Genomic DNA, 25,631 nt, shown 5'->3' with positions numbered 1-25,631 from the left:
AAATCACTTTCTGAGTTTGTTTTTCTGACTATAAAACGGTTGCCGACCCTTGGTGTAAGACGTGCTTTTCATTTTAGCTGACTTGGCACACAGCTCGGCGAAGATGTCGCTATTCGAATAACGCCCGGAAAAAAACGATCTTCGTTTAGTATTGAAAATGGCGAGAGACGTGCTTGTAATTTAGCGTAGTCCCGTGCATGGATCTACCAAAATCAATCACACTTTTTTTTCGTTTTTTTTTGAAAACATACTACAAACATAATTGAGATTTGTACGGAGCACGAAATATAAGTAGGCAAAAAGTAAAATTTTGGGGTGATTATGGTCACGTGCCGTCAAGTAAATTACAAGCAGCGTTATTAGTCCACGCAATAAAATAAGTTTTCTTAATAAATTGACGTGAATAAACAATATATTTTAATAATTGACATAAATAAACCAAAAAACCGTATTTAATAAAACATAAGTCGTTTTTTTATGTAAGTGACTTAAATCAAAGTCAAGTTATTTCTTTCGAAAAGAAATCTTTTCGGCCGAAACGTCATTTCGAAAACAGTGACTTAATTGCAGTTAAGTCGTAAATCTTCAATTACTATTATTTCGCAAATTGTGTAAAAATCTTGTATTCCCGTTTCCTGTTTTGTCCAGGCAATGCAATATCATCGGCAAATAATACAACTAAAATAGTTAACAACGTAATGAAAGATCGTTCGGTTTGTATGGGATAACACTTTTTGATTCACATTTTTTGAATATCCGTGTTGAGTAGCGCATTTCAATAAACATGTTAGCTCTTTATCTGTAAGTTGTTTTGCATTAGACAAAAAACCTACTTTGCAACAACACGTTATCCTGTTCAACACATGCACATCCCACGCCCTAAATCCGCCCCTAAACTCCTAATGTATCGCTTGTCATTCTCATTCGTGCGTTGGAAGTTTTAGATAAAAAGCGAGATGTACAGGAAGCGCACACGTTTTGACATAGTATGCACTGAAATAACTAATATGGCCACGTGGCTAGTTCAGTAATGATTTTCGCTTCAAATACAGGCTGGCTCATTTTTTTAATATTTGTGGTGTGGAGCAAGTAAACGTATCATGCTTTTAAACAATCTCAGAGTTTTGTGTAAAGAACACCTTGTGCAACTTATATTAAGTATCTAAGTTGTTAAGGCAAGACAAATATTGCTTTTGAACAATTTACCTAAGGAATTCTTCCCAGGTTTGTTGAAGTTTACCGATAGGTGCAACTGACTAGTTTTTCTTACAGATCTTGTGGCGAACTTGCTTCTCAATAGAGCCTACTATTATGTCGACAGAATATTTTGGGACTGGTGATGTTATCGTTTTTGCAGGTGGATATTTACAACTAACAATAGATTATAGGTGTTCGTGCTTAATGCGCTTAAACAAGGGCCTTTTAAATATTCATTAATGACAACGCTGGTATATTGGTGTGTTCCTCCAAGAACTGTATTGTGCATTTATAAAGAAGAAAATGAACAGTTAATTCCACCTAATATAATACCTTCGGTGCATTTAATAAGTTGATACTGATTTTAATTGCGTACCTGACAGACAACCATAGCCCTGTTGCGCTACGATATTTAGACTATTTAGTGTTACCGGTATCCTATTTTAAAATATTCGTTGTATGTAGGAACGTTGGTTCTTTCTGGTCTTATCGGAATCTTTTTTGCCGTGAAGGACCGCAATGTGCAAAACGTGGAAAACTACTACTACGGTGGAAAGACGATGCAGCCGGTAAAATTGATTTTCTATAACTGTAGTGTAGATTTTCTTCTATACCAAATTTTGGAGCTGAAATGCTGCTTATACTGTTTACAGACCATATAGCTAGTGGAAAAAAATCTCAAGTTCCGAGTGTTTTCCTTAGATACCGTTGGGCACGTCGATATCCGTGACCTTCATATCCGCATTGACGGTTCTGGGTATTCCGACTGATACGTACGTGTTCGGACTTGTTACAGGCTGGAGCACAATGGCAGTGATTGCCCCCACCGTAATCGCGTGCGTTTATTACATTCCGTTAATGCACCGCCTGCAGCTCACCACTATTTATCAGGTAAATGTGACTAAGACTAAGAAACGAGAGTAGGGATAGCCGCCTATATCTCATCGGAGCCATTACCCGATGTCAAGTGGTAGTATTTGTGCCCATCCGATAGCAAATTAAGTAAGGCATTTTAGCCATGATTTTTTCTTTTTTTAAGTACAAAGCAATAGTTGTTTGAAAGTTCTTACTATGTCATATGGATTAAAATACCGTCTTTAAAATGGGTTCATACAATTTCCTCGGCAGTTAGGCTACATTTACTAAAATTTTGCAGGAATTTTTCTGCGATTTGATGTTTACTTCTATTTTTACATTTTCCGACTCTAAAAAAGGTAAAACTTAAGTTTTTTGAGAGTTAATCGTGAGTACAATGTATAACGAATTTTAAACAAAGTCTTATGTGGCATTCAATTTTTTTTAATTTTTTAAAAGCTATAGGTGCTGCAGGCTATGAATAGGCTACATAGCAACCATGTATCACCTCTTTATCTTTTCAGTACTTGGAGTTACGATTTCACCCGGTTATGCGCCGAATTGTCTCCGGAAGCGAAATCATAGCAACGGTCAGAGTTTTATATGCATTGAGGTTTTCGTCATAACGAACATATATATGTTCAAGACCTAATCTACCGCAGAAACAACTAGGATGTGGGAACTACAGGATGTTTAATAGTATATATACAACTATAATTAAATAGTTAACCATAGAAGACTCTGTAGCTTGTTTTCGAAGTCATGGCGTACAAAAACTCCAACCTAAGAGTGGTAAAATCAAGTAAAATATACATCTATATATACGTAGAGAAGTTGCTGTAGTCTGATATATCAACTGTTTCCTAAATTAAACGTTTTATTTCTAGCTTATATACATGGGCGTAACTGTGTACGTCCCCGCTCTTGCCCTGAACGCAGTCACGCCGATTTCAATGCATTGGAGCATTTTGCTAACCAGCGGCATATGTACGCTGTACACTACATTTGTAAGCTTATTTTTTACACTTACTAATAAATGCATAATATTTATTTGGATTATGTAAAATAGTAATGATAAAACAAATGTTTACAATGCTGTGGTTTTTACATGCATGCTGGGTGCTAAAAAATTTAAAGATTTTTAAATTTGGTGCAATATAACTTTCTGCGCGAGCTTCAATATAGTTCTGTATTGTTGTTAGTATATAACTATACTCCTACAAACTTTAACAGTCTCGTTAAACAATAAGCAATTTATGGGTTTAGGGAGGAATGAAAGCGGTTGTTTGGACCGACGTCGCACAGGCTGTTATCATGTTCATAGGGGCGCTTGCAGCGTTGGTGAAGACTGCTATGGTGGTTGGGGGAATGGGAGAGGTCATGCAGGCAATTGAAAGAGGAGGAAGAAACAACTTATTTGAGTAGGCCTAAATACTACTTTATTTTCTCTTAAGCAGCCAAAATAATGCAACAACAATGAAGCATATCTGTGATGTGAGTGTATCCTAAATTTTCTGCAGTATGAACCCAGACCCGACAAGACGTAGCACTTTTTGGACTTTGCTTGTTGGAGCAAGCGTCTCCAACTGTTACATTGCTTGTACGAACCAGTCAATCTACCAGAGATACCTGTCGTGCAAGACGGTTAACGGTGCCAGGATGTAAGTAACGTTTTCTTGTTAAAAATGTTTGTGTCACAATGTAAATCTAATAATGCCCAAAAACTAGTATAATTATATTGTCACACTTCTAGTGCTTCAATAAGCGCCCTCGTTCCGAAGATAATCATAGCGGGAATAGCGGCCCTGAGCGGTTGCGTAGCGTACGCATACTTTGAGGGCTGCGATCCGCTGAAAGAAGGAAAAATCAGCAAGAAAGATCAACTGATGCCTTACCTTGTGCTCCTCGTTTTTCGTGAAACTCCCGGAATGGCCGGATTCTTTGTCGCTGCTGCTTACAGCGGAACAATGAGGTTTGGCAAACCAATCAGAAACAATCTTTGCCTCATATCCTACATATTTTGTATTGCAAACCGTTATTAACCCGTAACTTAACTAGTAATGCAACAGAACTAATCTATAACCAAAGCCACAGTCCAAACCATGACTCAGAACCGCCAATTCTAAAGCCACTTGCTATATGTATAACCTTAACTCTGACAAGCGCAATGGTTGACTTCCATTTGACAGTCAAATAGCAATGCCATCAACACGACAGAAACTCGTTCTACTTTTACTTTCTCAGCTCCAAACAAGCAAACATGTATCAACAAATTTAGTACAAATTGATGTTTAAATTTTGTCGTAGCACTGTTTCATCTGGAATCAATTCCTTGAGCGCTCAGCTTCTGGAGGACTTTGTGCTTGTCAGGCGCCCCAAGATTAATGACTCTTCCAAGCTTATCGTCGGTAAAATAATAGGTAGGCTATACATTTGGTTAGTAGTTCTTACATGTTTATCATTTTGTAAAGTACTGTTATTACTAAGCGACGATAGATCTAAATCAAGGCTCAAATTGTAAAGTCCCATCGACCGAATAAACAAATGGTAGAGGTAAATTATAATTTAAGATAGATCTCATTGTTTTCTTTGTGCTGCAATTTTGGTGTCAACTTTTTTTTTTTTTTTTTTATTGTTATTTTTACTATCACCATCATCATCACTTACATGCCTGTTAAAGCTTTCTGCCTTGGAATTACTGTGACAGCGCTTGCATATGCCGCTTCCCTGATGACTGGAACTGTGATATCTATGGTGATGACAATACGTGGAGCTTTCGGGGGTCCGATCCTGGGTATTTACACCCTAGGTATTTTCTTTCCATGGGTGAATGCCAAGGTATGCGAAATTAAAATAATGAATAAAAGTACACTTACGACTTTATTAACTGAGAAATGGCATTCACATGACAGTTCCTGTGATGCCCTGGTGAAAAGTAATGTCCAATGATTACAGCATCCTCATAATAATGTACCGGAAGCCATAACCGAAATAATTTGGCCAATTTAGCATTATAGTGCAAGCAATAACATACCGGGTGCCTATATAAGGAATGGCTATTACCGAAATCAAATGACTCTTGTAATGTAGTATATCTCACTTATTTCTATATTCAAATAATATCCAACTTGGTAGTTTTTCTGTAATGGGATTGTTGACGTAATGATTTAATTAAGTCTATAGGGGCGCTTCTCGTATTTTTTTAATAAATATCTAAGAATAGACAGATAATTAACGAGTAGTTGACTTACCGGTTACCGATTACGTATGTAGTCCAATAGATGTAGACATATTATTATTAAGTATGTGACACGTCTTCAAATAATGAGTTTGACACGTCTTCAATAATGAGTGTAGAGAGTGTATAAAATATAATATACTTCATATAACATTGAAACACGTTATCTAAGTTTAATCATGATTTTATAATAAACTTATAAGGGAGCAATTGTTGGCCACTTAACGTCTTCTGCCATTATGATCTGGATCGGACTCGGGGGTTTATTAGAAGGAAAATCACCAAAATCTCAAGGAGTTTTGCCAACTTCTGTAGATCAATGCCTGCACTACAACTCCACTAATTTGACAATGCAAAGCAATTTCGTCGTCAACAACGCTACTCTTTTGAAGTAACAAGTAAAACTCATAGTTAAAAACATGAGTAAAAACAGGATCAGACGTTTTGTTTAAAGGAAAATATATTTCGCCAAAGTGGCATCATCAGTTCCTGTAAGAGTACAAATAAATAAAATCAGAGCGCAGCCATCAACAAACCAATAAAAGTAAACAATAAAATATTAAAACATCTTTTGAAGTAGGTTTGTTTCGTTCTTGATTCAGGATTATAGAAATTTTAATTTTTTAATAAATTAATTTTAGTCAATCGAATATATTGAGGGTCGCTATACATAATTTAATGTACTTACTTTTTGAAATATCACTTTCTATTTAGCACCCCAGCGCCACCAAACGAGCCATACTACAACCCGATATACAGCATTTCTGTGATGTACACATGTCTTATGGGAATGCTGCTTACAATAATTATTGGTGTTATCGTTTCTTTTCTGACAGGTTTGTTATTTTCTGACAGGTCGGCTTTAAAGTGACTATTTGATAAAACATTCATAAATTACTCTTTTTGCAATGGTACTCCACTCGAAATTTTTGGCAAAAATAACCGCGATTATAACCGATACCATTTAAAGTCATAATCACGGCCGAATAAAAAAATGATTAAAATGGAAAGTGCATTGGTAATGATCTTCAAGGTATTACGTCTAATTTTGCTTCAGCGTTTTCAGCCTATTTATTCTCGATTTGTAATGTAATATTTTCTCACTTACTTCGCAAGGCAAAAAAACACATTTTCGGTTGCAAAACATAATTTTTAAGGCACAAATTTGTTTATCTAATCGGCAACGATTCCACTACAGTATGGGACTACTAACGATAATATCACTTGGTATCGGGTATCTGATCAGGTCATTTTACAGGCAACCCTAGCTTTGATATATGTTGAACTATAACATTTCTAAGAACAACCTTTATTTCACAAACAGGAGCAAACGATCCCAAGCATCTCGATCCCAAACTTTTTACTCCCATCATGGACAACAAGAGACTCCCGGTGAAATTGCGGAAGTTTTTTCGTTTCGGGGTCCCGGTTCTAAATAGTATAAGCACGGTGGATAAAAAGGGAGATTTTTCTTTCGTCAACCAGGAAAACAAACAGAGAACGTCAATTGTTAAACTTTAAGATTACGCCATTGTAAAACAAATCGGCAGGCATGCAATGTAAAGAAGAATTAATGTTAAATACTGACTTTCGAATCGACCTATTATAATCGTTGATGTTTTCTTGGTTTATACAGCTCGTATGAAATAAACTCGTTCTTACATTGTTTCTCTGAGTATACTTGTAAATTTTTCCCCTTTAACTATAGTTTTCGGTCTTCGGCGCGCGTAAGGCCCGACGCATCGCTTAAGCACAATCATTTAATTAGGCGCTGTGGTACGCACCTTTCACGTTAAGAATGTAACTAGCTTCTAGCTTTTGGGGCCAATTTAGTTCCTATATAAAGCTCTTCTTTTTCGGTGCATGGTGCAGACGGCACCAGCATCAATACGAAGACAAAAAAATACACGCCAGACATAAAATTTTGGTATGTTTTATTTTTCGCAACCTTTTGTTTGCATATGAAGTATTGTGCGCTAGACATTTAATTTTTCGTCTTACAGAAATTCTGCACCGTTTCTTGACTGTATTTGCTTTATGCCGTGCAAAAATTGTACGTTCGCTACCGTCCTTTATTACGCAAGCAATAATAGAAACGAGTGCTGAGTATTACAAAGCTTGATTTCTACAATACTTATACAATTATTAATTGCTGTCAAATATAAGTTTCTTGAAACACAAAGAGTAACTTCGAGCATTTTGTTGCACAAAACTAAACTTTTAACAATTTTGTAAAACTTGTTTTTTAAGCGCTGTATAAAACTTATGGGAATCTTATTTGTTGTTTCAAGCGCCTGAAATGCCACGAATAAAAAAGGTTGCAAATGGGACGATTCATATTTGCACCGAAGCCAGTGAAATAAAACTTTACTATGATTTTTTTTCTAATAAAAAAAAAATTGAAGCAGCAAGTCCACCTATTGAGAAGAATAATGTATTTTTGCCCATACGGAAAAAGTGGAAAAATTATTGAAACCTTCCAAAATTGGTAAGTGCCTCTCCGGCCCTCTTGCGGGTAAAAACTTTACCAGCGGTGTGTTCAACGAGGTTTGGAACAAATTTCTGAATTTCAAACCAGTCGACTGGACAAATTTGTAATAAATATTTAGAGCTCAATTTGTTAACAGTGGATGACAATAGTGTTACAGATACGGAAATGCGATTGATTATTTTTATTGGTGTGCTGAAAATTCATGGGCTTTTTGGTGGACAAACCCTTGAGACAGATTTATTTTCACAGAACGACAAAGTAATTCGAGCTCTTACCGAGAAATAGTTGTTTTAAAAACGGCTTGCCAACCGCAAAAATGGTCATGGTCAGTTTGTTGGTGTAGGTGCAGACGTTTCAGTTACCGTCGAAAAACAAATGCGGGTAAAACCAAATTTCAAAAAGACCATAGTTGGTGTCGGTGCAGACCTTTCAGTTTTTAATAAACTGTGGGTCTGTTGCTTACAAAACGGTATAACAAATAACGGAGGTGATTATTTGCCAAACTAACTTCTGTCTATTAATATACTGCTTCGCTTTCTGACAAAGCAGCGATTGATGGTGAGTGCTCAACTCCAAAATTGAATTAGCACAACAAAAGAACTAGGTTTATTCAATTTTGGAAAAGAAAACGTAGCCTCAAAACATGTTTTATGTGGTTCTCATTAGGGAAGGGCATTTAGGCACCATACCTTCTAACCTGTCGTGAGTATGACTTTCGGAACATATCGACTAAGATGTATATGGAGAAACGCCTTTGCAATATTTTTCATTTTTTTTATTTTTTTTGCGGGAAAATAGTTTTTGCAAATGACAATTTAGCCCAGGCACATAAACACTTGTCAGCTATATTAGTGCCGTAATTGCTGTTGTGTTTTTTTACGAAGTGAGTTTTTGTGTTATCGACTTTTGGTCTGTAATAGTTTCTAAAATGTCAGAAAATGTGTCGGCAGAATACTTTGGAACCGGTGATGTTATCGTATTTGCAGGTCAGTTATTACCGAATTTATTAACCTATACCTGTTTCCAATGTTAAACAGTATTGTCAAAATTATCAAATCGTTTATTACACTCAGGAACCTTGGTTCTTTCTGGGCTTATTGGAGTCTATTTTGCCGTGAAGGACCGCAAACTAAAAAACGTAGAAAACTACTATTATGGAGGAAAGGAAATTAATCCGGTAACGAGTTTCTTTTTTTTGTTTTTTTTTGTTTTTTTCCAACAGCTGTTACTATTTAATAGTATGATTGTCCTTTTCCCACGTGGTTTTATAATTATTGAAATGTAGTGGTCATTAAACTATATATTGCGTATTCTCCCAAAAAGTAAAATAAATTTAACAATGATTGAATAAAAAATGTTAAAATATTAAACTATATTTAAATCAAAAAAATAACAAATTTTTTTAATTTTTTGTACCTTAAAATTAGCCTTTATCTTTCTATAAACCTTTGATTAATTGTGCAAGATAATATTTTTTGTTTTTTTGACAGTTTTGCTTTTTTACAGGTAGCTCTTGGCATATCGATATCCGTGACTTTCATATCTGCGTTGACGGTCATCGGTCTTCCGACAGAAACATATGTTTACGGTCTTGTCAGTGGCTGGTACGCGTTTGCACTAATCCTACCCACCATGTTTGCCTGCTTGTACTACATTCCGCTGATGCACGGCCTGCAACTTAACACCTTATACGAGGTAAAGTAAATAAAATCGTGTTGGCTAAACCGCAAAAACTAGGAAATTTATATCTACAATTTTAAGCATCGTTTGCGTTTACCCAGTGGTTTTCAACCTTCCAAGGTTTGTTATCCTCAAATTGCTCCTCAACACTTGTGGCTTGAATAAAGATTATGCGTTCAAAAATTACTTTGCGTTACTAAACGTCACATAGGAAATTTTAGGAAAATCTAATCAAAAGCAAACATTTTTGCTTATCAAATGAAAAATTAACATTTGAGTTGAGCTATATTGCGAAAGATCTAACGAAACTCGACTCGCGGCCTCAAACCTTGCATATCGTAAACGTGTGCCTTGTTTGAAACAACAATTTAGCCTCGTTACATAAGCAGTTAACTGAACGTGCGAAACCAACCTAAAATCCTTTTATTTTTTACAGTATTTGGAGTTGAGGTTTCACCCGGTTGTGCGTCAAATCGTTTCTGGAACCGAAGTCATAAGCATGGTTAGAATTCTTTTTAAAATCAAAATGTTAATGCACTTTGTTTAGTAATCAAATTTTGTTATAACTAACAAACATATGTACATTCTGTTCTGAGTAAATAAAGTTAGGTTTCATTTTTATGCCTTTATTTTAGGTAAATTTTCTAATAGCAAATTATAGGCCTATGGGGTATGGGCGGATCGAGTACTTTTCCTTGGCGGTATGAAAGTTTTAAATATGACGTCGCAAAGTTACGTCATGACGTGAAGTTATAACTCAATTAATCTTTAAAACAAAAAAATTGGAATGTTTAAATTGGCAAAACTTTACTTTAAAAATACTTTAAAACAGACAAATGCGTATTAAAATTGATGGAAGTAAATCAAAGAAAAATTTTGTAATTAAATAGCATGGATGTCCCCATGGATGTTGCGTTTTGTCTTTCTGAACGGAAAAGTAAAAAGTAATGTTCACTGATTTATATTGCCACTTCTGCGGCTCGTTTCTATTTGCATTTTTTTAAGTTCTTCTTTATTGAACAGTCAACCGAAACCTGTTATATTTTCAGCTTGTGTACATGGGTGTAACTGTGTACGTCCCCGCTCTTGCCCTGAACGCAGTCACGCCAATTTCTATGCAATGGAGCATCTTGCTAACCAGTGGCATATGTACGCTTTACACTACATTCGTGAGTATACATGTAGAATGCACCGTCGTCATTTGTATAAATTTTACATCATTAACGTATTATTGTAGGGCGGCATGAAAGCGGTTGTTTGGACCGATGTCTTCCAGGCTACTATCATGTTCATAGGGGCGCTTGCAACGTTGGTGAAGACTGCTATGGTGGTTGGGGGAATGGAAAATGCCATGCTTGCAGTTGACAGAGGCGGACGAAATAACTTCTTTGAGTACGTATTAGGTGTTTTCAATTCCCACTGTACTTTGTGGTTTGTGATATTTAAGTGTTAAACCTGGTTTATGAAATCAATGGTAAACAATACTAATGACATGAATTCCACTCACAATAATATGAATACCACGATTTAGTTTGCGACAAACTGGTTTGTACGCCGAAAGTGCTCTTTTTATGGAATATCTGATTACAGTATGAATCCTGATCCGACCAGACGAAGTACGTTTTGGACAATGTCGATTGGTATAAGTCTTAGCTACTCGGTCCTAGCTTGCGTTAACCAGTCAGTCTACCAGAGATACTTGGCTTGCAAATCTGTCAACGGTGCCAGGGTGTAAGTAAACCAAAAATCCAAAATGTGTATTAGATATCAATAAAAAATATTAGTAATGTTACGAAATCTTAGCATATAAAAACCCTTAGTTGCCAATTTAAACTTCAAGCGGATAAAAGCATATTGTATTAGTCCAATAGTAAAATACAAAACATATAAAAACTATAATAATGAAAAATAAAAATTTAAAATTATCACACTTTATCTGTTAACAATGCCGTTGTTTCAGAACGTTTATTTGTCCTCGTGACAAGTACCTATGACTAATCACTAGGGCCATTTTTATTTTAACCTACAAAAAAAAAATTTTAACTTGATTTTTATCAAATTTTAACTTTATTTTAACCTAACGAAATTGCTTGTTTGTAGAGGCCACAGTTCTTCCTTAAATTGATGCCAGTTACCCAAACATAATATTTTGTCGATTTCAGACCCAAACGTGATATTTTGTCGCAAAGTCAAGGTGTTTTATGGATTTTAAAAAGTGCATCGTTTTTTTTGGCGATAGATTTAGCTTGCTTAGGCATTTTTGTATTACAGAATGTCAGTAGGCTATTCCTAAAATTCAAACTGTTGATCTTCGAAAAGACCACGTTTATGAAGAGGAAGTGTTTTGAAACAACCAATAAAAAAATGGACAATTTGCGATAAAAGTTATTGCTGATCCAAGTGGGCATTGTGCCATATTTCCTGCTTTTATGGGTTAATATGGTTTAATTGTGTCGCAGTTCCTGATTTACAATGCTTCCACGACGATTTTTACATAAACTACGCTCAAGAAACAGAAAAACTTTGTCAAAAGCCATAATTTGACAAATTTTGACTTTATTAATAAATTTTAACTTTATTGTAAATTTTAACTTTATTTTAACCTATAAACTTCTTAGTAACAGTCCCCTAGGTGCTGAAAACAACTTTATTCTTTGATTCGTGGACAGACGAGGTCCTTAAAAAATTTTAACTTTATTGACTTTTGCGGGCCCTACTAATCACATAACATTTCCAAATTCCTAAATAATTTGAATCGCAACTATAACACCTATAGTCACCCCGAATAACACTATAGTAACAAAAATTTCAAAAATTTTGTTTGGCTACATATTTTTATTGTTTCTGGATAGTTCCGATATGCTGATCAAAAAATGTAATCTGTTTTTTCCTATCATCGATCATTAACTGTCAGTATAGGCCTAGTTATGTAAGTGACGCTTAGCTAACCTGGCTTAGTCGTCGTGTTTATGTAGTGCCCAGAAAGATACTAGAACTGTGCGAACACATAAGTAGCCTAAGCAGCGTCAGAATAGCAAGGATAGGTTAGTATCGCGAAATCTACTTGCTAGTTAGTTTCTTCACCAGCCAAGCAATTACGTCATTAGTATGGGCTATCATAGCAGGTCTATTGCCTTTTAAAGAGATAACTTGTTATTGTAAAATTGAGTTAATATTTTTCCGATTTAGAAGGCGCGGTGGCTGGTAGACAATTGTGAATATAACGTTGGTGGTAAAAAGATTTTTAATAAAATTGTAAAAGAAGCCAAGTTCTGGACAGAATATGGATTGTGTTTTGGGATGCCCATTGGGGACTATTACAAAGCCTGGGCTCCGCATGTAATTCATGGCACCTGTCTAACTAATCTTGAAGGTTGGTTGAGGGGTTCCGAAAGAATCATGCCATTTGCAATTACAAAAGTTTAGAGCGAGCAAAAAAAACATCATGACGATTGTAACTTCTGTATGATAAATATTGCAAACGATCGAAAGGTCAAGGGAAGAAAAGCACTGACTTATCCAAGTAGGCCTATATGCTATAAACCTTTGTCCATTGCACCTGTTGTAACTTTATCAGTTCCAAAGCCACCAGAAAACGAAAGTAGTTGTGTGTTTGTAAAATGGCGATATAGCTTAAGTTGCTTTGAGAGTTTGATCCATATTTCCACATTTTATGGAGTTTGATCCATATTCTACAGTTTTTGTTCTTGTCATTTTAGTTAGGCATTTATGCTGAATGTGAAAACTCTACATCAAACACAACTTCAGACAGTGACGAGGAATGGACACAAGCAACAAGTTTGGTACCTCATGTTCTATTTGGTACCTCATGTTCTAGGGAGTTGCATGATTTAATACGTAATCTCGGGTTAACAAAGACTGCAGCAGGGGTAATTACCACGATTAAACGAGTGGAATTTGTTTTGCGATGGTTGCAAAACTACTGCTTACAAGAAGAGACTTCTCCATTTACTTTGATGTATTCGGGGACCTTTGCTATTGTAGAGATGTGAATGGTTTGTTTAATGCTGTTATAGCGAAGACACTAATCACAAGCTATCCAAAGATGGGATGTCGCTTGTCATTAAAATTTCGTTTTTATGGTCTCATCTTGATTTCTTTCAAGAAAATCTTGGGGACCTCAGTGAGGAACATGGTGAGAGGTTCCACAAACATAACCTATTCAGATAATGAAAATACTGTAGCAGGGCCGCTGGGACAGTGTAATGATGGCAGATTACATGTGGTTTTTGGTAAGGGAAGATACGTTTAGTCATAAAAGGAAATCTCGTTGATCATTTTTAAGCTTTGATTCTTCAAAAAGAGAGTGATTTGTTGTGTTTAGGCCTTGAGATTGATAAAGTGCTGTTAAATTGTCATTGTATGGTTTCAAAGTTCACAGCAAAGTATCACAACAAGTTGAAATCTAGTACATAAGCACCATTAAAACACGCATACAACGAGTAAGACAGTTTCAGTCGAAAAAAACAAAAAGTGTAAATACGTCAAAAAGGGTCGATGGTAGAAAAAAACAATAGAACTTTCGAATCAGCCGTTCAAAAGATATACATGACGCAAATAAAAATCCAAACGAAAATAGTGTTACGTAGTGTAATTTAAAAAGCGGCAAGAGGAATTCAACGGAGTTTTATTTGCATTCTAGAGCATCGGTAAGTGCAATTTTCCCGAAAGTTGTCTTAACCGCGATAGCAACGCTAAGTGGTTGCGTGGCGTACGCTTACTTCGAGGCATGCGATCCCTTAAAGTCGGGAAAAATCAGCAAGAAGGATCAACTGATGCCCTACCTGGTTCTCATTGTTTTTCGAGAGACTCCGGGAATGGCTGGATTCTTTGTAGCAGCCGCTTACAGCGGAACCATGAGGTTTATTGTGAATTATGAACTCTCGAAATGTCTAATATTTCTGGAAATAACCAAAAAAAATTAGCCTCAGTTTTATAAAAGCAATAGTAAATTGGAAAGAAACCAATAAAACTTTTTATAGGTAAACCTCTTACAAAATACCTGTGACAAACACTTAAACTGAATTTGAGCCTAAACCTGACGCGAACTCTATAAATAAATCAACATACAACCCGATTGTTTGTATTTTAGTACAGTGTCTTCTGGGATCAATGCGTTAAGCGCACAGCTTCTCGAAGACTTTGTGCTTGTCAAGAGACCGAACCTCGGTCACAGTTCAAAGCTCATTATTGGCAAATTGTCAGGTGCAGATAATTATTTTTTGTTCTATCGGGTTTATCACGTTTTCTTGTTTTAACATAGTTTGCAAAGGTACTACATTTAATCGCCGTACCCCGCATCTTAATCGTATTTTCCCAACTATACTCGTTTAGTATTTGTCCTTGGTATGACCGTGACAGCACTCGCATATGCCGCTTCCCTGTTGACGGGAACAGTAGTATCTCTGGTGATAACGGTACGTGGAGCGTTGGGTGGTCCGATCCTCGGTATCTACACTCTGGGATTATTTTTTCCGTGGGCCAATGCCAAGGTAAGCAAATTGAAAATAGTTTTAAAGTTGTTAAATTGTTTTTCAGGATCAAAAATGGCTCCAATCATTTGCTAAACGATTGAGAGCTTTAGCGATGCAAATAAAGTGACAATGTTTTTTTCGAGGGTGGGGTATTTAACTTGATTAATTCATAACAAATTATGTTTTTGTGCATGTCTTAGTTTTAAGACATGCAAATCTTAATAAAAACAACATGCTAGATTAAACCAAACATTTGGTGAATAATTGTTTTTTAAATTATATGTTGTTGGAAAGTCTAATGTGAAGTTTAATAGATGGCTGAAAATTTAGTCGACGAACACACATCTATCAAGCATATGTTGGTTTGTCATCTGACGGTTTATCTATTTTAACAGTATAATTTTTGTTCTTAGGGAGCGATTGTAGGTCATTTTACGTCTTCTGCCATTATGATCTGGATTGGAATCGGTGGTTTGTTGGACGGGAGATCCCCTGAATCTCAGGGAATTTTGCCAACTTCGGTTGAAGGATGCTCGAAGAATAACGCGACCAACTTCACCACTCAAAGCAGTTTCAACCTATATAACACAACTAGTTTCATGTATGTTTTTGATGTAGCAGTAGTTTGTTGTTGGACTTAAGTACTGGCATATGTAGAGTGCTCCCTGTAACCTCAAACATGTCTTGAATAGTCAATTAGTAACATTAGGCCTACGTCAGGTAGAATAAAGTGCTTATGGATCCAACAGTGTCCGCTTTGTTTATGTGTGTAGGAGATTTGTACGATATCTCGGTTTAATTTATAACCTTGTTGGCATTTGACAACAGTTTTGTGTACAGCACCGCGGGTCCTCCTAATGAACCATACTACAATCCGATATACTCCTTGTCCCTGATGTATACATGCCTTATTGGATTTCTGTTAACGATTGTTATTGGTCTTAGTGTTTCTTTTTTGACAGGTCAGTTTCAGTTTTTTTTTTTTTGTTATTTTTATGCGCAGTAGTTGGGATAGCAGCCAAATTTACCCGTTTTGACATCCTGTTATGAATGATTAATTACTATATTATTACAGAAATTTTATGCATTTACTCTAGGGCAATAATATCAACTATAGTGTGTCTAAACCTTTTTAGCATGCGGACCGCTAAAATTTCAAAACAAATTTTGCGAACCGGTAGACCTTCAAGAATCAAGATCAACCCAAAATTTAATTACGCAACAGTATGCAACTAAAACTCTTCTTAGCTGGCGCAGCTGGCGAAGTTCTAAAGTTGATGGATAAACCTTCAGCATCTTGAATTTTGCAATTATCTCATTTTAATATACTTGCGGACCGGCGGTTGAGAACGGCTGGACTAGAGACATATGCAAATCTACCGCTTTCACGGTTCAACAGTTGACTGTATGTTAAACAGTATTTTAATTCACAAAGTTTTTATTTGCAATGCAGGAGCAAATAATCCCAAACATTCCGATCCAAGACTCTTCACTCCTATTCTGGACAACAAGAGACTTCCGGAAAAAGTGCGGAAGTTTTTCCGATTCGGAGTTCCATTACACATTGAAACAATCACGGAAAAGAAGGATGTATTTGTCTCCAACCAAAGGAGTAACATTGAAGACGTTAAACAATCGGACATCGAGATTGATCTTTTGACAAGTAACCAAAAAGAAGTCGATTTACATCTCGATTGATGTAAAAAAAAATATAAACAAGCTTGTGTAGTGAGAACATTATACAATTTAATAAATGAATACAACATGAAATATGTTGAGTTTTTTTTCATCACACTTTAAAACATGTAATACGACAAATCAAATCGTAATACGATAACTGCACATTCTTTGACGGTATATAGCCTACTTTTTAAGTGAATTGTTGACGTATGTGTGCTTAGCAACGTTATACAAACGATTGGAGTGATAAAACCGTCACTTTTAACGATAAGTACACCGAAAGCCATCGCAGACTCACCGAATCTGTTGATCTATGATGCAAGCAGAGCAGACCAGAAAAACAACTAGCCTGCAGTGAGGTTCGAACTCACGACTTCCGGTCAAGCCGGGACCGTCGCTCTACCAACTTAGCTATGCAGGCTCAGAAGGGAACGAGTCGAGAAACAACCATGCGCCAATGCTTGCTCAATCTGTTAGTACAAGCAACCTCATAGAAGGGGATCCACAGTACCATATCATTTATTCAATGAAACATTCACACATATGTGTGTTAATAACTGCTGAGATCTAGCCCTTCGAAGCTGCTTTTTGACCAACGACTACGGCTTACGTATAATTAGTACACCGAAAGCCATAGCAGACTCACCGAATCTGTTGATCTATGATGCAAGCAGGGCAGACTAGAAAAACAACTAGCCTGCAGTGAGGTTCGAACTCACGACCTCCGGTCAAGCCGGGACCGTCGCTCTACCAACTTAGCTATGCAGGCTCAGAAGGGAACGAGTCGAGAAACAACCATGCGCCAATGCTTGCTCAATCTGTTAGTACAAGCAACCTCATAGAAGGGGAATCACAGTACCATATCATTTATTCAATGAAAAATTCACACATATGTGTGTGGTGGTGATTTTACAAATGTTTTATTTGCGGTTAATTTAAAAAAAAACGTGTTATTTTCGGTTGAAAACATTGAATCTGCAATAAAATCGAAAGCTTGAGTGGAAGTTGTTCTATATTGATAGAGGGATATTCCTAAAATAACTGCCGTGCTTTTTGATTTTGGTAATTCGGCCAAAAAGAAGCAATGCTTAATATGTTGTTGAAAAGTACACCACAACCGCCAATTTACCTGATAGGTAAACCCTCTGGCCGGATTGGCCGGATTCTTTGTCGCTGTCGATTACAGTATATTCTCTAACACAAACCGTTATTATCTGGTAACTTAACTAGTAACCCAGCAGACAGCTGTTCGATAACCAACGCCGCAACCAAACCAAAACTCAGAACCAACAACTCCTTAAGCCACTTGCTGTGTGTAACCCAGCTTGTCAGGCACCCCAAGATTAGTAATTTTCCCAATTATCGTCGGTATAATAATAGGTATGCTTTACATGTTATTGTTTGTTATTACATGTATATCAATTTGTAAATTACTAGTATTACGAAGCGAAGACAGCCTTCAATCCAGGCTTAAACTGTAATAACGCGTCCACCAAATAAACAAACGGCACACGTAAATTTATATTGTTTATCCTAGATGTCAGAAAGCAACTTTTTTACTTAATCGCTATGTTTTTTTATCATCATCATTACATGTCTGTTAAAGCTTTCTGTCTTGCAATTACTGTGGCAGCGCTCGCCTCTGCAGCTTCACTGATAAGTAGAACTGTGATATCTATGTTGATGACAATACGTGAAGCTTTCGTGTTTTTTGGGGGAGGCCTTCTGTTTAGTTTACAAAAGAGGTAGCTAGCTGGATGGTTTTACTACGGACCGTGTCGACCCCTGATATAGAGTATAGTTGCTTACCGGTTACCGATTGGGATGAAGTATAAAAACCATTATCAAGTAGATTTGTAATACGTCTGTTATATTGAATATATATTATACAATGTGTAACTTCATATAACTTTTAAACTCGTTATTTAAGTTTAACCGTAATTTCATATTAAACTTATAAGGGAACAATTGTTGGCCATTTAACGTTTTCTCCCGTTATGACCTGGATCGGACTCGGTACGCTACAAATTGGGCAATGCAAAGCTATTTCGTCGTTAACAACGTACGCTACCAACTCATGGAATTCTTTATCACGCGATAACAATTTCACAGCGAAAGAAAAAGATGCACGAGAGATAAAAGATAGATGGCACCTATTATGAAGCGACAGATATACCATTACAGACTGGTTAATTTAACTCGAAATGCTGCTAGATTGTTATTTCCCAGCGCACCACGGAATGTTAATTTTTTTCACTGTTTTTTACTGTCTTGAACATCAATAATGAAGGCAAAGCTTTGGCGCATTTACATCGATAAATCACAAAACGAGCACAAACCAGTAAACAGTTTAGCAATCATCATCATTTATAGTACCATACAGAACAGTTACTGGATTGGCTTTTAGGGATATGCAAAATTGGAATAAAACCCAGGCTGTGACTTCTTCCCAAAACTTTGCAACATGTTCTGAAAAGACAAACACGTATTTGTTTCAACATTTAAATTGCAAATGATACAACGGTTGTTTTCACGTATATCCGAAGATTAAGTTTAAATTGAAAGGATCGAAGTGTATGTTTAATTGTGGCTTTACAAGTGTTTTTGTATGTATAACTTGTCCCAAGGAGTTGTGTTTGTTTCCCGACAAAATTTAAATCCCGTTCTCACTTGCGTTGTTCTTTATGTCGACGATCAGTAGCGTATGTTTTCAGCCCATTGTAAGGCTTTTGGTGAGTTATGTACTTGAAATAACTGCCTTAAAATGTTAATGTTTAGTATGGGGTTGGGCGCTTGCCATGGTGTGGTCCCACTCGGGTGGGAGAGCGGCGACCATTTTAATAAAGGTTTTGAAATCTATATTGTTTGGGTGGATTTTGTGTTTAACTGCCAATTGGTCATAGGTAATGTAGTGTTACGAATCGTTTAGTACAGTGTTTCTTAATTAGGGGAATGGATCCCCCTGGGTGAACATTTTTTCCCGGGGTGAACCAACCAAAATAAGTGAATAAGGGTAAACCGTCAGAAATGTATGATAGCTTGCGAGCAGGGCGGATATTCCGGGTGTTTCATTATGTTCAGTGAACAGGTGAGAATTTGTTTTTAGACAAGGGTGAATGAAATCTGGAGATAGATGCTAGGGGTGAACAAACCTAAAAAAGTTTAAGAAGCACTGGTTTAGTAGATCAATGTAGTCAATAACTCCTGAGTAGACAAGCGGCTTTTAATAAAATGTTTCTGTCTTGGTACGTTTTTGTTCACCCAGAGGGGACGGACAATGAGTGTTTGCCATTGTGTTATGGTCATATACTTTCTACAGTCTGACATTGCCTTTCTAGTAGTACGTAAACGGATAAGTTTAGAACATTACACACCAAAAATTTTCTTGACCCACTAAAAGTAATCCGCGTACCACCCCAAAGGTCGATGTACTCCACTTTGAAAACAGCTTTTAAGTCACCCAGAACATAACAACAACCTCTACGTAATCAGTGTTTTCTGCACACAATAAAACGATACCTATAGATCGCTACTTACTGACGACACATGTAATATTTAGAGGATGATTTCAACTCTGGAGGAGCACGATGCCTCCATCCTGTCGACGGAACGCTTTTGAGCAGTTTTCGATGCTGTCTGTTGTCACAGTGATCCGAAAACAGAGAGACGGTGGATTGACAAATCTCCTTGCAGCCAGCATTTGAATTCGTTTTCTGAACGCCCTTATCATCAAGCCTTTTTCGCGGAGCATTATAATCGTCGTCAAAAAGTTTTGACACCTATTTAATATTCAGCGACATGATATATGCGTAACAAATAAAACTTTATCAGTGTACCCAGTAGACTGGCCAAATTTGTAACCTAATTTGTTGAGACAGGTATTTTTTTCACAGAACGTCAAAGCAATTCGAGCTGTTACCGAGAAATATATTTGTTTAAAAATGGGCTTGCTGGTCGCACTTATGGTCAGTTTATTGGTATCGGTGCAGACGTAAGCAAATTTAAACTAAACTGTTCATCTGAATTGTGTTTAAAAAAACGGTAAGACGAAAAAGGAGGTGATCATTTGCCAAACTAAATTTTGCCTAAATACTGCTTTCATTCTCTGACAATGTAACGCTTTATAGTGAATGTTGTTGCACCAAGCATCAAGCATTTTTCAGAAAGACTGTCGAATATAGCAATAGTGTAAAAGTCTTGAGTTCCTTAACCCCAAAATTTAATCAAAATAGCCAAAGAGAAGAAAAAACAAAAAGGATTGCCTCAAAGCTGTTTTATGTGGTTTTCGTGAATGTAAAGCATTCTGTTAGAAGTTTTAAACCTGTCTTCTATATGACTTCCAAAACAGGGCGCTATATATCAAACGCTTTTGTAAAAAACATCTGCTGTTGTGTGACTTTCTGTAGTAATAACGCATCTCATTTAATACTGTTGAGTAACACAAGCGGAAAGTAGGTTCTGGAAATAGGTATTTAGCCCAGCGACAAATTAGCCAGAGCTCGTTCTGTTGCACAGCGCGTTTGCCCGAATAAGTTTAGTTGTCAGTTATGGCAAGTAGCCTATAGGCACACATTAGTCAGAACTCGTTCAATTGCAGCGTTAGTTAACTCCAAGCAATTTAGTTTGTTGAATTTTGTTTTGACCTAATTTGCAGAGAATGATCTCAATTATTTGTTAAAAAACAGTATTGCATAAAAAGTGATATAACACTTTAAGATTGCTTCCATCTGAGCTGGAGAGTATTACAAAACTTTGCTAGAGGTTATCAATCATGGCTTTATATATAAACATTCGTCAGATATATTAGTACAGTAGTTGTTATTGTTTAAAAATAATACAACATAGTTGAGACAGCAAGCAAAGAAGTGTTCAACAAGTCGAGACAAAAAGGAAAAAAAGTACATATATAAAAAATGACAATACTACGAATTAGATAACACTATTTGCGCAATACAAGCCATAAGCCAGGGGTGGCCAACCCGTCAGCGACCTAGAGCCCCATTTCTGGTGTGTTAACCACAAAGAGTCACACTTTACAAACGGGCAGAAATGACTAGAAAAAACGCCGTTTCTACTAACATAACATGCATCGACACCGCATCTTTGCTTAACCATTTATTTTTTCATGTCACACACGGACATGAAAATAAAATAATAATTTAGTGTCATGCGTTTTATAGATATTAAGTGAAGGTGAAATTTTAAATACATCAGTGTCTTATGCAATTCTCTTCAAATCTGGCTGGAATTACGTTGTTGCCCAAAAAGCTATTCATTTTTAATTGTGTTGGTAATCACTAAACTTACTACTTTCTACCTATATTAAAACATTCTGGTACAGTGGCTGAAAGTTTAAAACGCGTCTCATTGTACCAAAAGGAAACGAATTTCGACGATAATTAGACAAAAGCCAATGGTTATTCACAATGGGTGATTTGTTACAAAATACAATTCAATCACGTGTTAAACTTCTGATATTCAATTAGTAATGATACGTATTTTTCAAAGTAAAGACGCAGCAGCAAAGTAAAACGACGACCTATTCCATGTTACAATCGAAAATCAAATCAAAATGAGCCGCATGCAACTTGCGAGCCGCGTAAAGGACAACCCCGCCCTAAGCATTTCTCTTTTCCTTTCTGTCTCCACTTGTTATCGAATCTCACGTGCTTAGCATTTGATTAGATCACCTTAAGCGAAAGCCAGAGTTTTCTTCTTATAGCTTGTTTTGTTTTCAAACTTTTACCTAATCTGAACTGCTTTCATATGTTTTGGACTTTTTTCATTAATTTAATTGTTACTTTGCTTTGTATATGTATTTTACTTTACATCAGTGAAATGACAGTATAGACGAAATATATATCCACTTGAGAAATGTCGGATCCTGGTTTTACTCGGGTTTTCAATTTGAGTTTTATTGTTAAAATACGGGTCAGCGGAACAGTGATTGACAAGCAGAAATCTGCAACAAATGGTTTTGGATTTCGTAAAGAGACGCCCTTTTATTTCTTGTTGTTTTCTTTCCGAATTGAGTTTTTGTGATCGACTTTTGGTCTGTAATAGTTTCTAAAATGTCAGAAAATGTGTCGGCAGAATACTTTGGAACCGGTGATGTTATCGTATTTGCAGGTCAGATATTACCGAATTTAATAGACTATATATCTGTTTCCAATTATCAAAACTATTAAATCGTTTTTCTAATATATTCTGGTCATCGTTTTAAGTTTTTAAATACGCGCAGGGACGTTGATTCTTTCTGGGCTTATTGGAGTCTATTTTGCCGTGAAGGACCGTAAACTAAAAAATGTGGACAACTACTATTATGGAGGAATAGAGATGAATCCAGTAACGTGTTTGCCCCTGTTTTAGAGCGTGTTAAATATCGCTCTTTCTTGACTAGATTTGCATGAACTCTTGGTAGGTTATGCTATACGTGTGACGTCATCATGCCTTGTTTGTTAAATTGCTTGTTTTATTTAGGCGTTTAAAATGTAACTAACGCCGATTGCTTCACATTATCCCGGTTCCCCAAATAGTTGGTGCGCATAATATTTCAAATCGTACCACGCGTTAATTGTTTTTGACACATTGCTTTTTGTGTAGAAACCGTCTCATTCGTGTACTGTGCCAGCATCTTTGACTCTTTCTTTATTTTAACAACAAGCTTCAAGTTCAAACTGTGTGTGATTGTTTTTGTGGCTGAAATAGGGGACGCGTTTCGTTTCAAAAATTTAGCCTCATATAGCGTTGTGCGCATAGACCGGGGCGCATGCAACGAACGTTATATTGTATTTTGTATCAAATCTGCCGTTGTGTATAACAATTGGCTTTTGTCAAACTATCGTGAAATTTCGTTTCCTTTCAACACAATGAAACGCGTTGTCAACTTTCAGTCACTCTACCAGTATGTTTTAATATGTAGCAAGCAATAAATTTAGTCATTACCATCAAAATTTAAGATAAATAGCTTATTGGCAGCACTGGAATGTCAGCCAGATTTGAAGAGAATTGCTTAAGACAAGTATATATTTAAAATTTTACCTACAGTAGCATATGTAAAACAATATATGTATTTATAACAGTAAATTATTAAATAATATAAAATAATATATGTATGAGTAAATTATTATTTTATTTTCATTTCAGTGGTGTGTAACATGATAACATAAATGGTTGAGCAAAGATTCAGTATCAATGTATGTTAGTAGAAACGGCGTTTTTTCTAGTCATTTCTGCCCGTTTGTAAAGTTTGACTATTTGTGGTTAACACACCAGAAATGTGGCTCTTGGTCTCTTACGGGTTGGCCACCCCTGGGTTAGAGCATGCATTGTGTAAATGGTGATATCTAAACTGTAGTAAAATCATTTTTGTATACGCTGTGTGAATTGCTATCCTAATAACGCATCCCATTTCACATCAGTGAGTAACACAAGCCGGAAAATATTTTTTTTTTTGGAAATGGCAATTTCGCCCCGACTTAGCAAGAGCTCGTTTAATTGCATAGCGTGTATACGCAAAATAATTTAGTTGTTGGTTTTTACAGTTTTGACCTTGTTTGTAGGATCGGAATTATTTGTTAATCAATCATGGCCTTATATATAAACATTCGTCAGATTTATTAGAGCTGTAATTGTTGTTGTTGTTTTTTTTTTTCGAAGTGATTTTTTGTGGTATCGACTTTTGGTCTGTAATAATTTTTAGAATGTCAGAAAAAGTGTCGGCAGAATACTTTGGAACAGGTGATGTTATCGTAAAACAAGGTGTATCGGAATACTGTCGAGATAGTAGCGATTACATTAAAGAACTGGTGATGTGGAAGCTTGATAACTACGATACCATCGATTTTAAGTTTCCACAGACAACCTCCACCTTGTAGCAGCGGACGTAAAATCGCTCTACCCCAATCTCCGCAGAACGCTTAATTCCTCTGCCTTACTGGATTCACTTGGTACAGCATCACCATTCAAACCAACGTCAATACGGTTACTTATAAAACTTATTTTCCTCACTCTAGAAAATAATATTTTACAACATGGCAAAAATTTTTTTAAACAAAGTACCGGGATTGCCACCGGAGACAACCATTCGGTCTCCCTTGCCAACATTGCTGTCCACTACGTCATTCTTCAAGCCACTGTTATCTTAAGCAGCACAGAATTTTTTAAACGTTTTATTGACGATATGGTATTTTTATGCTTCGGTGACAAAGCTACGCTTAACGTCATCACTACTCTTACCAACATTTTTAAAACTTTTGGTTTAGAGCTGACCTTTGCGCAAACCAACACGAGCAAAACGGGAAGCAAACTGGTGTTCCTTGATGTCGAACATCAGATTACCACATCCAAATTTAGATTCAAGACGGTCAATCACACCAAGGACACGGCAATAGGTCGTTGCTTCCTACAGGGGTCCTCACATCACCCATTGCCAATCTTTAAATCTATCGTTCATGGAGAATCCGTCAGAATGCGACGCCTCAACGAGGAACATCAGGATTACCTTGACAGCCTCTACAACCTAAAATTGAAGGCACTGCGCTCTGGGTTTCCTAAAGGTTTGACAGAAAACATTATCACCCTGGCAAGCACGTGGACAGAACGCTTCCCACCGCAAACAAGTCAATCGAACGAGCCTGTTGTGAGGGATGTTTGGGCTACCAATTTTCCTCAACTGTTAAGACCTACAAAAAAGAGCTGGTCCTCAAACCGAACATCTCCATCACCTACAAGAGGCCGGCTACATTTGGTAACCTCCTCACAGGTTATAAAAGAATCGCGCACGGCGTTGAAAAAGAAGCGACCCTACCTGCGGGATCCCACCCGTGCGGACATTGCGCTTTGTGTGGCCACTTCGGCAAACACATCGCAATGGTGAGCTCAACGTCACACATAGCCACACGCAGCCATGCTATACCGCTTAAGGAAGCGCTTACCTGCCGCAATTACGGCATATACGTTGCGACATGCATGTTGTATAAAGAACAATACGTGG

At 36.7% G+C, this 25,631-nt stretch overlaps 2 protein-coding genes across 2 annotated transcripts; both read left to right on the top strand.

Moving 5' to 3' along the window:
• Positions 1–1,311: 1,311 nt before the first annotated feature.
• LOC146169291 (sodium-coupled monocarboxylate transporter 2-like) lies at positions 1,312–6,811 on the top strand. The gene is made up of 13 exons (XM_083386444.1): positions 1,312–1,357; positions 1,663–1,766; positions 1,900–2,088; positions 2,577–2,642; positions 2,940–3,059; positions 3,319–3,473; positions 3,573–3,713; positions 3,806–4,024; positions 4,360–4,472; positions 4,733–4,890; positions 5,494–5,681; positions 6,005–6,126; positions 6,615–6,811. The coding sequence occupies exons 1-13, from the start codon at positions 1,312–1,314 to the stop codon at positions 6,809–6,811; spliced, it is 1,818 nt and encodes a 605-aa protein (XP_083242570.1).
• Positions 6,812–8,709: 1,898 nt separating this feature from the next.
• LOC146169290 (sodium-coupled monocarboxylate transporter 2-like) lies at positions 8,710–16,654 on the top strand. The gene is made up of 12 exons (XM_083386434.1): positions 8,710–8,767; positions 8,855–8,958; positions 9,288–9,476; positions 9,898–9,963; positions 10,511–10,630; positions 10,699–10,853; positions 11,052–11,192; positions 14,125–14,343; positions 14,575–14,687; positions 14,817–14,974; positions 15,370–15,526; positions 16,410–16,654. The coding sequence occupies exons 1-12, from the start codon at positions 8,710–8,712 to the stop codon at positions 16,652–16,654; spliced, it is 1,725 nt and encodes a 574-aa protein (XP_083242560.1).
• Positions 16,655–25,631: the final 8,977 nt, after the last annotated feature.

Source organism: Ascidiella aspersa, chromosome 1, assembly GCF_963924565.1.
Source record: "Ascidiella aspersa chromosome 1, kaAscAspe10.2, whole genome shotgun sequence".
Taxonomy (NCBI): domain Eukaryota; kingdom Metazoa; phylum Chordata; class Ascidiacea; order Phlebobranchia; family Ascidiidae; genus Ascidiella; species Ascidiella aspersa.
The sequence above is the reverse complement of the archived record's forward strand: the minus strand, read 5'-3'. Positions and strand labels throughout refer to the sequence as shown.